At 45.6% G+C, this 15,107-nt stretch overlaps 2 protein-coding genes across 11 annotated transcripts in view; one reads left to right on the top strand and one right to left on the bottom strand.

Moving 5' to 3' along the window:
- BMAL1 (basic helix-loop-helix ARNT like 1) overlaps positions 1 to 9,755 on the top strand; it is a 50,988-nt gene extending 41,233 nt beyond the window's left edge. For all 4 annotated transcript variants that reach the window (XM_066552649.1, XM_066552650.1, XM_066552652.1 and 1 more), the window contains 7 exons: positions 3,590 to 3,696; positions 4,038 to 4,188; positions 4,776 to 4,864; positions 5,690 to 5,798; positions 7,483 to 7,576; positions 8,543 to 8,645; positions 9,073 to 9,755. In XM_066552649.1, the coding sequence (XP_066408746.1) occupies positions 3,590 to 3,696; positions 4,038 to 4,188; positions 4,776 to 4,864; positions 5,690 to 5,798; positions 7,483 to 7,576; positions 8,543 to 8,645; positions 9,073 to 9,233 (814 nt within the window). In that variant the 3' untranslated portion in view covers positions 9,234 to 9,755. The remainder of the gene's footprint in view (positions 1 to 3,589; positions 3,697 to 4,037; positions 4,189 to 4,775; positions 4,865 to 5,689; positions 5,799 to 7,482; positions 7,577 to 8,542; positions 8,646 to 9,072) is intronic.
- A 292-nt stretch (positions 9,756 to 10,047) lies between these two features.
- The window catches only part of BTBD10 (BTB domain containing 10), a 29,311-nt gene continuing 24,251 nt past the window's right edge, over positions 10,048 to 15,107 (bottom strand). For all 7 annotated transcript variants that reach the window (XM_066552656.1, XM_066552658.1, XM_066552657.1 and 4 more), the window contains 4 exons: positions 14,511 to 14,631; positions 13,328 to 13,525; positions 12,635 to 12,745; positions 10,048 to 11,110 (listed from right to left, as the gene is read on the bottom strand). In XM_066552656.1, the coding sequence (XP_066408753.1) occupies positions 10,800 to 11,110; positions 12,635 to 12,745; positions 13,328 to 13,525; positions 14,511 to 14,631 (741 nt within the window). In that variant the 3' untranslated portion in view covers positions 10,048 to 10,799. The remainder of the gene's footprint in view (positions 11,111 to 12,634; positions 12,746 to 13,327; positions 13,526 to 14,510; positions 14,632 to 15,107) is intronic.

Genomic DNA, 15,107 nt, shown 5'->3' on the forward strand with positions numbered 1-15,107 from the left:
AAAGACGAATCCCATCTGGTGGAGTCCAGCTCCCCAGATGTGAGTCCACCTTTTAATTGCAAGGACTATAGATCTCATAACAGTGATGTCCAGCTTCCCTTGGTCGAAACTATTAATCCTTGAGTTGATCTTCATCTTCCTTTGTCAAGCTGCTTTTCTCTGTTTTGTTAAGGCCTGAGATAAGCATATTTCCTTTATATATATTCCAAAGCTATAGTTTCAAGGATACAAGCAATATTCTAAAATTAAACTTCAAAAGGTTGTTATTGCAGAACTCTTTAAGGCTTAACTACAAGCAAAGAGCAACATCCTTAACGCTTTAATTCAAATGCTCCTAAATCAACTAAGGTTAATTGCGAACAAAGGACAGGTTCAAAGGCCTTCTTCCATGCTTTACTTTCTCAGTTATTATTAGAATTCGTCTTTATAACTGTCCCATGGTCGGTTTCCACACATATCACAATCACAAATACACACATTGCCTGCATGTACCTGACACGAAGCACAGCTTTGTATTTCACATGAATACTATTGGGAAAAGGAATTGCTGCCCTTTTGAGCTTTTTTTTACTGGGTTGGCTTTGAGGTGGAACTTGAAGCTGTTACTATGCATTAATTCAGCGTGGCTGATGAAATTTTTTAAAAAATCCCCCAAACTTCCAAAAATGTGGCAGAATAACGCCAGGATCTTTTCTGCCAATTCATTAGGGGGGTATGTATTCTGTATGTGTGTAATCTTCAGAAAAAAATGGTTTGAAACTGGACCCTAATTGCTCCCTCTGTTACATGAAACCTCTTGCAAACACCAGGCTGTTGAGAGGCTGCAGAGCTGGGTTAGGCTTTGCTAGCATGTACACTTACATAACTGTTTACTAGGACACATTCTGCTGGATTAATGCTTCTCTCTGGGACCCTTTGTGTTTGTAAGAAGGAAAGCTTTTCATAAGGGTTATCTCCTGGAAACAGTTTGAGAACTTGTGCCCATGTGGTATCTGCTTTCAAACATCAATTTATTATCTAAAAGGGTCATTCTTTCCTTTTCCAAAAGAAAGGCCTTGAATTTTCTTCAGTAGCAGGTACATATGACCTGAATCTTCCTTGAAAATTACTGGATGGTGGAGGGAAAAGTAGGAGATTGAAGGATGTTAATGGAGAGGTTATGCTGGGTTGGTTGGAGAGGGATGCTTGGTTGCCTTCCTTGTCAAGAGGAATTGAGAGTGCCCAGATGAGCCTGCTTCAGTTTCCCTGTGGCTTTGCCTCAGCTGCTTGAGACACAGAAAAGCCCAGACTCCAAACTCGGACAGAATCTGCCTGCTGGAATTGGGTTCAGGGGAGACTCAGCTGATCTTTAGTGCCCTTTGAAAGGAAGCAGAGGATAGTCATGGAGGAATTCAAGTGCAGAGAATATTTATTTTTTTATATTATTTATCTGTTTTGGAGTGGTTGGGTTTGTGGGTTTTGGTTAGGTTGGGATGTTTGGGGTTTTTTTATTTGATAGAAAGCTTATGAAAATACCAACTCCTGAGTGCTCAGAGCTGGTGCTCACTCTGGGAGCTGTGGGAGCATTCAGAGCTTCCTGTTGCTCAGAAAACGCCATTCTGTCTTGTTTATAGACAAGTTTTATTTTCAAAAGATCAGGCTTATTCCCCTCATGTGTAGTTTGAAGTCATTTTTAAAATAATGAGACTCAGAAAATATTGACCCATTGGATTTAAGCACATATGCTTTTACTGAATTGTTTTCCAGCTGTTGTTTACATCCTTGGGCTGTCTATGCTACTTCAAAGAACTCTTTGAAAGGGAATTTATTTAGAAGAAAGCCTCATCTGTAGGCCTGAAGCTGACATCCAATGATCCTTGCTTTTCCTGGAGAATATTTAGGCACCTATAAAAGTTGAAAACAATTTATTTCCAAGTCAGGTTGTTTTGTTCATATAGACTTGCACTGTTCATTTATCATCTGTCCAAGGAACTCAAGAAAGAAACACTTCCTAAACTCCCTGTGACCTTTTCTGTCTCCATGGATTTCATGGTCCCTGGGGAAGCACAACAATGGATTAGGTACCAATTAGCTGGGCTGCCTCAGCCAGGGAGCTGCTGAACAGTTCTCTGTTGGAATGGCAGCTACACTGAGCAGAGTTTTAGAGAGAATCATCTCTCCTCTTACTTATTCAGGACTTCTGATGGGTCTGCATGCTGAATTTGAGAGTAAAATTAAGTTTATTATCTATGCAGATGTTATCAGATACAGCTTCAGGATTCAGAGCTGCCTTGTTAAGTGGGAGAAGCAAGCTGAGGAGAAAAGTAAATACAGGATGAAATTCCAGAAGGACACAAACAATTTCCTTCCTTGCATCATAGAACATGGTCAGATATTGAATGCACCCAGTCTGTTGGTGGCTGTAATTTGGTGCAGATTCTCCTTTCCACAGCACCTGCTGTGAAAAGAAAAGGCTTGACAAATTCCCTGTAGCTGCTCATGCTGGTTGTTCCCCCTCTGTGTGGGGTGTCCCACCACAGCAGTGCTGCTGAAAGCCTTGGTTATTAAAGTTCTTGGAAATATACTGGAATGAGCTTGACTGGCTTCCCAGCTCTTCCATTTTAAAGACAGGCTTGGTTTTGCTGCTTTGTGATTCTCTCAGAGATTGCTTTGATGATTCCTTGGAGTTCTAAGTGGCCAGGCATAAGGCTCACCCTGCAGAAGTCAGTTTGAATTCTTGTTTCCTTCTCCAAGGCTGAGGGTGTTGGTCTCCCTGTCAAGGAGGGCTTGAGGTGTCTTGTGTTTGGGAACATACAAAAATGCCCCACATTGAAATACTGTGGATTTGGTGCTTCAGCTTTTTTCCCCTCCGTTCTTATTCATAATTGTTAATATGTACTAATTTCTGCATTTTATATTGTTTAATTTGGGCTTTTTTGAGATTGCAGACGAGATGTTAATCTACCTGGGTTTGTTCCTTATTGCTCTTCATGTTTAATTTGAATTGGAATGGTTTGGAATTGTGACACTTATTTCAGCTTCTTCAAGGAATCTTCACTTCTCCCTCAGTAATTTTCTTCTAAGAAACACAGATTATTTTCTAAGAAAATTCTTCCAGAGAATTCTTCTAAAGAATTCTAAGAATTTTCCTCTAAGAAATGTACAAAATCCAAGTCAAGTTTGGTGTGGTGTTGTTCTGTCCCACCCTGGAGTTCTCCAAGCCTTGGATGTTGTTGTGCAGGGGCACTTGGTGCAGAAAGCTTTGTGTTGTCTCGTGGCTGCTACAAGGCAGCTTTTTTCAGGCTTCAATTCCCAAAATTACAGCAAATCTTCAAAGCTATTTAGAAAGACTTACATCCCCACTGGTGATGGTAGGTCAAATGTAATACCTGAGGGCTCTGGGTGTTAGGTACTTTTTTAATTACCTGAGAATTAAAAATAGTATTAAGGATTTGTTTTTTTCCTTCTAAGCCGAAAATTCCTTTCTGCATTACTTGAGCCTTTCCCAGCCTCAGTGTGAGCTTTAGGAATCTCTGACTAATACTTCAACTTGAAAAGATTTTTTTTTTTTTTTTTTTTTTAATTTTCTTCCTCTCTCTCCCTTCCCCAGGGCAACAGCCATCCTGGCATACTTACCCCAGGAACTTCTAGGTACTTCATGTTATGAATATTTCCATCAAGATGATATAGCACATCTTGCAGAATGTCACAGACAAGGTATGGCTCTTAATAATTCAGGAAAGAAATTTTGTTCAAAATATTGGGAACAGTTATTGTGTATTAAGGAAACCAAATACTTGAAAAGATTTGGGTATTGCTGTTTGCAAATGCTTTAGTCAAGAGCATTGTGCTGTGTGTGCCAAACACTGTGATTACCTCAGACTTGCATGGATTTGTAGGGAATATTTGAGCTTCAGGATGGGTGAGGGGGATGAGGGAGGAATAGCATTTTTCTTGAGGGATGTGGGGAGGAATTAACTGGGTTTTCCCTGAGAAGGGCTCTATTTATGTTGTGGTGCCTGCTTGACACTAATGAATTGCTTTCTGCCTGTCTTCAGTTTTGCAGACAAGAGAAAAAATTACAACTAACTGCTACAAGTTTAAAATAAAAGATGGCTCTTTTATTACGTTGCGGAGTCGCTGGTTCAGTTTCATGAACCCTTGGACCAAAGAAGTAGAATACATTGTCTCCACAAACACAGTGGTTTCGTAAGTGCTTTTCCCCCAGCAGGTGCCTGGGAATGCCCATTGCTTTGCCCTTTTCTCATATGAGATTTGACCTAAATATGTGCACACCTTCTGTATGGCAATAGCTGTCTTCTCCAGACAACACCCCAGGGAGTTAAAACAACCCCAGGTTTAGTTTAAAAATTGCAGTAATTTAATTTCTGGTCGTTGAAGCTTGCAGAAAATAGAAATATGTTCTTTCTTTGGGAAAAGCTGGGATTTGGTCTTTGTAGGAACTTAAGGGGCCTGCATTTCTTTGCTTTGGCAGGTATTTCCCCCCTCTTTTCCTTTCTCTTGAGGTGACTTCTCAGCAGAATAATTCCTGCAGAGGAGTTCTGTGCTGAGAGAGGCTGTTGGGCTCTGGCACTGCACACTTGGAGGTGGAACAGGGTGGTTGATCCCTGTTGTTTATCCAGCCCCGGTGTCAGTCTCAGAGGTGACACTGCTGAAACCCTGAAGCATTCCATGCTGAAACTCTGGCTGCATGACCTGGGTTGTAATCACTGGGAGGCTTTTCTACCTCTGTAGGGTTTTCTCTCCCTGATTTTTCTCATCCTTGCCCTCCACAGCACCACGGTCCTGGAGAGCGGGGACGCGGCGTTTCCGCAGCTGGCGGCGTCCCCACACAGCATGGACAGCGTGCTCCAGGCTGGAGAAGGTAACTCCAGCCTCAGCCATCCCTGCCTCTCCTGCCTGGACAGCAGCTCGTCCTGCCTGCACACTCATGCTGCCCTCCTGCACTGAGATTTGTTCATATCCTAAGGAAAATGAGGTTTAGCTTTGGGTCTGAGCCACACCTGCTGAGGGTGGCTGTTGGTAAATCTGCATTTCCAGAAGCATTATCCATTCTGGGTAAGCAATGCTGAGGCCTTTCCTGCCCTCTCACTGGGGGCTTTTCTCTGCTTGGAGTATATCAGGCTCTTTGCAGGTGCTCCTCCCAAGTGGAGGTGTTCTTTCCAACCTCCCAAGTGCTGTGCAAGTGTGAAAACACATTACAGAAACAGCTCCTAACTGCTCACACCTCACTTTTCCCTTCACTCTTACATTCCTGCAGTCACCTGCAGTCATCAGCTCCCTTGGGTTTATCTCATATTGAGTGGAGTATGCACTGGCAAGTTCTTCACACAAAGCAGAGAACAAACATGTTTGGAGAAGGGCCTGTTTAGCACAGGGTCTGACAAGGCCATGCTGTACCAGCTCTGGACAAGAGGTAGCACCAGATGCTCAGTTCTGAAAGAGAACAGCCAGATTCTAAAAGAGTTGGGGCCTGTCCTGTCCCTGCTGGCACAGAGGGACATCTGAGACCCAGCACAGCTCAGTGCAAGCCAGAGCTTTTCATCCATTTGAAGGCACTCAGCAGTTGGTGGAACTGTCAATAAATCCTGTTCAGAAGGTCCTGCAGCCACTCAAAGCCTAAACACAGTTGCCTTGTGGAGAAAGTTTGCAAGCTTTTCTCTGACCTTAACATTTCTGCTCATTTCAGGTGGCCCCAAAAGGACCCATCCCACTGTGCCTGGAATTCCAGGTGGAACAAGAGCTGGGGCAGGGAAAATAGGGAGGATGATTGCTGAAGAAATCATGGAGATTCACAGGTGAGAGAAAATGGTGTGGAGTTGAGTTCTTTTATTCCTGTTCTTTAAGAGGAGTTAGACTTCCTTAATTTCCTCTGCAAGAACAATTTATTCAAGCTGAATAAGGAATGATCCAGCCTTACTGAGACACTACAGATTCCTGTTCAGCCTCCCTGAGGCAGTCAGCCCACAGGGAAAGCATGAAGAGTTACAGCCTTCAGCTTCCTGCTGCAAGAGACTGATTTCTGATTCCACTACTGGCATGTGTTTGCAGTGGTGATGATGATGGCCTGTTTACCAGAAAGAGGAGTTAAAAAGAGCAGCTACCTAGAAACAAATCCATTCCAGACTGCTCTTTTCCCAGTGACTTGAGGCTGTGAGTGGCACAACCTCCAAATGCCAAAGCTATTGACTGTGTGCCAAAACAGCAATGTTTGTTTTCATGCAGTCCATTTGCTCAGATGCTTTTGGGGTTGTTAGATGTGCATGATGAGCTTTGCAGTTCCCCTGCAGCTCCTGGGGCAAGGACACAGTGCTGGGGCCTTCCCATGGCTGTCAGGATGTGGGGCTGGGTCAAGCCCAGGGTCACCGAGGGGCTGTGGGGATCCACAGCTGCTTCTCGTGTTCTCACCTGTGTGAGCAGCTGCTTTCAGGGGGTACCACATCATTTCTGTTGGCTAAAAATCCCTGTTCCTCACTGATTTCCTGTTGGGAACTGTTTCCTTTCCTCTAAAAGGGGTCTCACCCAGCAGGTGTTCAGTGGCAGCAATTTAACCAGGCTGAGCTGCAGTCCAGGAACACATTCAGTCTGTTTCCCACAGTTTTGTTCCTGCTGCAGGCAGGAGACTCCCTCTGTCCTCACTTGAGGCAGCTGCAGACCTATGCCTGAGGCTGCATTCCTCTCTGTAGGAATAGGAAAAAAGAAAAACATGGCTGAAATGACTTTGAAGCTTTAAAACCATCCCTTTTAGTAGCTGTGAAACATTTGATTAGCCCAAGTGAGTGTAGTAGTGCGGTTACCACCCATGTTTGCATTTCAGTTCGGACCCTGGGTTAGTTCCAGTCCTTTTTCAGCAGCTGTTACTATTTTCCAAAGCTGCCTTCTGTTCAGCTTTCCCAGGGGAACTCTGCCAAGGAGAAGAATCCCATTTCCATTGCTTTTCCTGTAACTACCCCTCCTCCCTTTAGTCTGGAGATTCGTTGGTGCTACAGTCAATACATTATTCATTATTAACGATGTTTGATCAGGCTATGGAAAATGGAAGTGAACAATGTGGCTTTGAGCAGTTACAAACAATCCAGTGTCCAATGGACTTCTGGAGCAGGAGCTCACTGGAGGAGTCTGGGTTACTGTGACTGAGGCAGCTGGAACTCTTAGCTGGTGGAAATTGAAGTAAAATACTCAAAAACGAGGCTTTCCTTAGCAGCCAGGACCTTTTCCTTCTGACTCTGTGAAAGCTGCCCAGGAAAAAAACAGGGAGGAGGTAAAGCTTGCAGATCAAGCAGGCTGGATTTACACAGGACTGTTGGTCTGGCTGCAGATAACAGCATTGCCGCTCCTGCTGGCGTGAGGAACACAAAAAAGGGAGATGACAAAAATGAAGCTCAAGCTTTTTTTTATGGCACCTGATACTGAAGTCAGTACTTAAAGCTCCAGGTCTCTGAGTTGCTTGTAAATGCATGCCCTGTTTTATGCACGTTTTAGGATAAGAGGATCATCACCTTCCAGCTGTGGCTCAAGTCCCCTGAACATCACCAGCACGCCCCCGCCCGACACATCCTCGCCAGGAGGGAAGAAGGTGAGAATGAGCTTCCCCCAGGCTGGGCCAGTCAGGGCAGGGAATGTGGGACTGTGCTCAGGGAACAGCTCCTGCCTGCTGGGCTGGAAAAGGGGCCCAGCCACAGCACTGAGGGGTCACAGCCCCTGTTCTGAGGGGCAGCCAGCAGCGTGTCCCAAACTCCAGCAGTGTTTGACACCCGCCCTGTAGGTTGGATGTTTGCAGCAGAGCTGCAAGGAACAGCTCTGCTCATCTCTCCAGCCTCCAGAAACTCTCTGACACCCCGTGCTGGTGAAGGCTGGCACTGCTGGCACTGCAGCACTGGCTGTGCCCGAGGAAGGCCACCACTGAGCACAAACCAGCACAGCTCAGTGCTTGCCTGGGCACTCAGAGGGTATTTTTAAGTCAACACCGTGCACCTGCCTTGCTCTGAGATTGCTGGAAGCAGCCAGGACAAGAGTTCAGGTGGCTCAGTGCTGGTAATGGCACCTGAGTGCTACTCAAGCAATCTCTAAACGCTTGTAGAAGTCTTATCCAAAGCATATCCAGATCCTTATGCACTGCTTCTGACTTACTTAACCTTTTTTTTCTCAGAAATGATGACTTGCTTGTAAGAATTGCTTGTACTGGAACAGACAGTAAATATTTCTGTCTATTCCCAGCTCTCTTTGTTACTGAAATAAAGCTCCAGGTTGGAACAGAGTTACAATTCTGGTAATAGTTATTCTTTCTTCTTCTGCCCTACAGTGCTCAACATGCCCACAGAATAGGGGCTGCTGGCATGACATAAAGGAAAATGCAGGTGGAGGGCTGGGGTGTTTTCAGCACCCCCTTGATATTTCTCCTTCTTTAGAAGATTGTTTGTTATAAACCACAGGGTTATTTTGGGAAGTCCATCTGCCCTATATTAAAAATTCCAGTATAGGACAATTTAAGACTTAACGCACCATTTCATGCTGCTTTAGAGCTTCTGTTTTGTCTTTCAAGATCTTGAATGGTGGCACTCCAGACATTTCTTCAGCTGGGCTGCTGTCCGGGCAAATCCAGGATAATTCTGGGTACCCATATTCCGACAACTCCTCTATCCTGGGTAAGTGAAGTCACTCATGAACACCCTCAGTGCCAGCTGAACACACATGGACATTGGTTGTTCTTAGCAGCAACTTGCTTTTACCTGCTGAAGCACAAAGCCCACAGCTGAGCACTGTGTGCCCCAGGAGGCACCTGGCAGCAGGTGTTTTGTACCTGTTTTGTAAAGTTCCTTCATACTGAAATGTCCTTAGGCAGTGCTTGGAAGCCTCTTTTCCTGAGTCAGCGTGAAGCAGCTCAGCAGCTCAGCTGCTGCTGCAGCGCTGTGTGTGCACTCTGGCACTCAGGCTGTCCCTGTGAGCCGCGGTGGCCCTTGCTGGGGAGTGACCCAGCTAGCAGGGGTGTCCCCAAGGCCCTGGCTGTGCCCCAGAGGAGCAGTGCAGGGAGGGGGCAGCCCCTGAGGCGCTGGCTGTGCTGTGTCCCTGCAGGGGAGAACTCCCACATCGGCATGGACATGATCGACACGGAGCAGGGCTCCAGCAGCCCCAGCAACGACGAGGCGGCCATGGCGGTCATCATGAGCCTGCTGGAGGCCGACGCGGGGCTCGGCGGCCCCGTGGACTTCAGCGACCTGCCCTGGCCCCTGTGAGGAGCCAGCAGCCAACAGCCAAGTGCATTCACTGGTGGGGCTCTGCACTCTGTGAAACCCGTGGGACTGAGAGGCTTTTATGTGGGAACTTCATAAAAGCTGCGTCAGAATGCAACTCATCCTACCATGTGTAACTTCAGACAAAGTGGAATAACCTGCTACAGTGTTCTGTGTTGATTTGGTTAGCTGTGTATAGCTTGCAATACTTGTATATTTTGGATTCTGTTGTTTGAATTTTTTTTAAATCACTGTGCAACTCACTGGCATCAGTGGTAGCTTTTATATGCAAATGACCATTTCAGATGTATGGTGTGTTTTTACACTGCAAAACAGTCCCCATGTGGATATTTCTTATACTAATTGTACCATAAAGCCGTTTATTCTTTCTTGTAAGAATCCTTTACTATAAATATTGTTAAAGTGTAATGTATTAGACAGTTAAATATTTTTAAAATAAATGTTTCCCTTGTTCTAAGATGGAGTATTTACTTTGATAAATAAATTTGATAAAACCCTGCTGAAGGTGCATGCTAGAAGCACTTGGTATTTATCATTTCTTTAGCCTTGGGAGAAAAGGGAGGAAAGCCAGTGCCTTACCTACACTTACATTCCTTTGTCATGACAATATTCCCAGAGAAGCTCTTGTTACTTACTCCTAGATCCATGTTGATCCCGAGAAAAGCACAACAGGCAGGTGCGTTGAAATGGGCTGATTATCTTTAAGAAACACTTGTTTTTCACTTAAACATCCTTCCCCCGAGGAAAGAAAAGCAACTACTTGCAAAATTCATAATTCACAGATAATTCAAGCCCATTAAAATAATGGAAACTTTATTTGCATGAAAAACTTGTTTACAATCATTAATAAATGAAGAATGAACCATTTGCATTTTCCTATTTCATGACACTTATGAAAAATGTATTAAATAAATATTTGTGAACAGCTTAAGGTAAGGCAAAATTTAAGATAAAGCCCCTGTCCGTTGTTCACAATTTTTGAACATGGCTCACGCTGCAAACAAGTGAAAAAATTCACTAAAGAACTTGAACAAGATGTTACGTGGGTCATTGAATCACATCCTCAATCCAAAAACCCAGGAGTAAGTAGTTTTGTGCTCAACCATATACAATAACTTCAAAAGGGTCAATCTATTCAGAGCAAAACTATGTACAGTTAACACCTTTGATAGAAGCACTTTGTTAGTATTGTGCAATACATTTATAAAAAATGGCTTCAAATTCCACTTCTCAACCATTTGTAAAGTGCTACTATCAATTCCCACTCTGCTTCCTAAGGCCGTGCCACCGCGGGGCCGCGGAGCCACGGAGCGGGGCCAGGCCAGCTCACGGTCACCAACGTCACAACCTACGGTAAACACAGACACGAACGGCACCGAGCCCAGCGCCGGCTGCGCTCCTCCCCGAGCCACCAGGCATGCCCTGGGGCCGTGCCAGGTCCCTGCTGCAGTATCCTAAACACCGGGACACAATGGAAAACTGGCGTTGCAGTGCGGGATGGGCTGGGTGCAGTCACTGCAGGAGCATGCGTGCGGTGGGGCAGCGCGCTCAGAGCGGGGGGTTCTGGCCCTCGGCCTCGGGCTCGCTGCTGCTGGGGGCCGGGTGCATGGGCAGGATGTCCAGCTCGTCCACCTGCGGCGTGGGGTGCATCACCACCAGCTGGTCCTGCGGGATGTCCGCTGCTGCCGCCGCCAGGTTGGTGATGGATTTGCTCTTCACGCACTGGAAGTCAACGTGCCGGCTCTTGCCCTCCTCCTTCTCCCAGGACATGCGGATGAACGGCCTCTGCACGTAGTTGTAGATCACCTCCGGCCGCCCGCCCGGCCGCTTCTTCACCTTCTCCTTGTACGTGGGGTAACCTGGCAAAGGCAGGGGCACAGCAACATCAGCCCTGACTGTACAGAGCACAGCCCATCAGCACAGCCCTACAGAGCACAGCCCCTACAGAGCACAGCCCATCAGCACTGCCCTACAGAGCACAGCCCTACAGAGCACAGCCCCTACAGAGCACAGCCCATCAGCACTGCCCTACAGAGCACAGCCCCTACAGAACACAGCAACATCAGCCCTGACTGTACAGAGCACAGCCCATCAGCACAGCCCTACAGAGCACAGCCCCTACAGAGCACAGCCCTTACAGAGCACAGCCCATCAGCACAGCCCTACAGAGCACAGCCCCTACAGAGCACAGCCCTATAGAGCACAGCCCTTATAGAGCACAGCCCATCAGCACAGCCCTACAGAGCACAGCAACATCAGCCCTGACTGTACAGAGCACAGCCCATCAGCACAGCCCCTACAGAGCACAGCCCTACAGAGCACAGCCCTACAGAGCACAGCCCCTACAGAGCACAGCCCCTACAGAGCACAGCCCCTACAGAGCACAGCCCCTACAGAGCACAGCCCATCAGCCCTGCTGGGACACAGCACAGCAGCCACTGGCACTGCCAGTGCAGATGGTTGTGCTGTGTTCGAGTCACCTCTCCCTGTGCCCCAACAATAATGTCCATTTTGCACATTACTGCAGGGCACCAGCATCACAGTTTGGTGCCACAGCTGTTCCTTGTCAAACCAAGAAATGCCAGCAGAAATAATCTGCTATTAGCCAGCATTACAGGCAGGGCCAGCTCTTGTTTAGCTGAAAGGCTCCCACCTTGTTCAGTTGAAATTAGTTATTTTAGGGCTCACCAGTTAAAAGCATTTGCTTTTTCTTGGCAAATTACAAATGTAACTATGACAACTTGGTGAGTGAATGATAGAAATCCTGCTAATTATAAACGCTGGATTCTAAAATATCTGGGTCAGCAATCAGAAGAAAAATGTAATGCAAAGAAACCCACTTCTTACATTCATGATAAAAATCAGATTACTCAGTCAGATATTACAGAGCAGCCTCCTAAGATACATGATGTTTATTTCAGATCAGTATTTCTTTGCACTTCACTGATCCACTGGATAGTTTTGTACTTCCTGAAAGAAAATGTCTGCCTGCCACTTAACACGACATTTTTCATTTCACACTCTGGAAAGGATACAGCCCAAGAACACAATCTCCAGAGCTGTACAAATGCCTTGTTACCTCAGACAAAGCACAGAGAAGCTTTTGTGTGGAAACTAAAGGGCAAAGGGCATGGGATGCAAGTCATGAAGGCAGTAGAAAGCACCTGAGTTGTGTGCACAGAGCCCACAGCTCGGACACCGGTCTGGAGCCCACAGTCAGGTTTTCCAGCTCTGGCCATTCTGTCACCCAGCCTCAGCAGGAAAGACAACACTGACCCCTTATTTTCCAGCCACAGAGAAAGACACACAGCAGAGAAGAGCAGCAGACCCTGAAGGCCAAAGAGGAAGGGAGGGAGGGAGAGCACAAGCAATGCTTCTCTTACCTTCGATGCCCAGTCGGATCTTCTTGAGCCCCCTTTCCTTCAGAACTGATTTGGCCACGTCTCTGTTTTCAATGTACTTGAAGAATCTATACAACTTTGTGCTGTAAATAACTAAAAATACATTTTAATGAGAAAAAATCCCTGTATTCAAATATTAACCTTCTAGCCTTAAAACACAAAAGTTTATCTTTTCCACTGTTTTTGCTTTACTCCAGTATTTTTATTTCAGAAGAGGAGAAGAAATTCAAGAACTCCAGAGGAAAACAGCTGAAGATACTGGGGAATGGGTTGGGTGCATATCTTGCAGGGAAATACAGCCCATTTACAGGTGCTTAAACTCATCATCCACACAACTGTAATACTCCAAAAATAGTAACACTTGGTTTTTTCCACAAAAAAACCTCTAGTTGCTCTCCCACAGTAAACATGACTCCTACCCATTTCCCTCCTCAAGCTCTTTCTAAAGGAGCACTTTATTCCTCCTCACTGGCTAACAATACCTTAATAATAAAAATTAGCTTCTCTTTTTAATGACACTTGAACAGAACAACCATAATATGCTTCTGTGAAACAAAATATTAAGCAGAACTAGTCAAACTAAGAGGTTTATTTCTGTACAACAACTATAATCAGTACATTCACTGCTACCTCTACCATGGCATGGCTTGGTGGGAACAATGAGGATGAACTTACTTTGTGAATACTCCTCTCCCATTTGGGGGGGATACTCTTCATCCCAGTCAACAACATCATCATCTGTCAGCACAACAATGTGACACTCCCTCTCCCCACTTTGGGCACTGGCTACCATTAATGGCAGAATCATTTCTTCCAGGTAAAACTCAAATTGCTTGCGAGCACCATCATTTGACAGTTCATGCATGAGAGCACCTAGAAGAAAATTTTAAGCATAGGCACATTTGAGAGCTTGGTAAAGAGATGAGGGCAGCAATAGAAAGAGTAGATCTGTTTATCTTGTAGTATTACTGCAGACAGGTGTATGGACACTTAGTCTATGAGCTTATGTAGGTTCAGACCTCGTTTGAATATTTACCAGCCCGTCCTGCAGATATTAACATAGTTTTGGGCACTTTGAGACCTCCTGAGCGTTTCACTACTGCTAAATATTTGATAATTGTGCAAGGGTGCTCTGGTTTTCCTAAAAGAAACATCATTTAAGCCAGTTGCTGGGAGAGCAGAGCACACAACCCATGTTTCATAAGCAGCAGCTTACACCCAAAGCTTCTCAAAGCCCCCAGGGCAGGAGCTGCTAAATCCCTGCAAGGACAGAGAGCTCGGGCATGGGGCAGGGGGGGGCCCTGCCAGGGAAGGCCCTGGGGTCCATTCCCAGCAGGAATGCCACAGGCTGGCCCTGCACTGCACACACACAGGGAGAGCACAGCAACCAGAGGCACAGGCCAAGGCTTGGGCTGTGCTCAGGGCTGAGGCAGCTGGAGAGAACAGCACGAGCTGGGAATCCTGGAGCAGCCCACTCCACCAGCAAAGCTGTGCTACTGCCACCAGGGAGACAGCCCCATTCTCCTAAGCAAGGAAAAATTACCCTCCCTGTCCTCTTCAGAAAAAGGTACCACTGAATGTTACTGTATCTGTACTGCAAATGCAATCATAGAGCTAAGTATTCCACAGGGTGACCACGGCACAGAATCAGATGCTGAAATATCAGACATCATTTTTCCAAGAACATAAATCCATTGCTTTTAAGGCTTTATTACATAAGAGATAAAAAGGGATGGATTTTATTCATGTAGTGCCAGCCATCTTCCTTATCTCAATAAAGGACATGATTTAGAATTAACACACACACACTTAAGTCAATTTGTAGAATTCAAATTATTTTGATAAACTCTGTACTTACTCAGATCTCTGCATTTTATAGTACTATACTCAAAGGAGATACAGAGATAGTCACATGCTTCCCTCAGTTCAGGAATAGATATCCCATCAGGACAGCGTATCACCCCAGTCTTGTAGTAATCCTGCAGGAGGCACCAAGAAAAAGCACAATGCGCAACATCCACCAACAGAAACGTTGCATCATTTCATTCATGATGCCTTCTCCACACAGAAAGCCCCCAAAATGTCAGACAGCAACAAATGTTAAACTTTGTGAATCTTCCTGTCCTCAAATTTATCAGTTTTCAGAGCTGCATTCAGAGCAGTGAGTTCTGGTTAAAAATGTCATTTAAGTGACAACTATTAATACTGATAATTTTGCTGTCTTTTATCTGTACTTCACTCAGCTCTTCCCATACCAAGGCTGCTGACAAAGCAGTCCAGCAGCTCTACTTCCTTGTGTGGATATCAAATAAGGGACCATTTCCATCTTAGACTGAAGTTTGTTTGACTCCTGTTAGCTGCGTGAAGTTCACTTCCAGTATTCTGTTTCACCTAATTTCAGCTCTAGAAGGGCAGAATATACTTGAATTTGGTGATGCACAGGAATGCACAGGAA

Source organism: Molothrus aeneus, chromosome 6 (assembly GCF_037042795.1).
Source record: "Molothrus aeneus isolate 106 chromosome 6, BPBGC_Maene_1.0, whole genome shotgun sequence".
NCBI classification, from domain to species: domain Eukaryota; kingdom Metazoa; phylum Chordata; class Aves; order Passeriformes; family Icteridae; genus Molothrus; species Molothrus aeneus.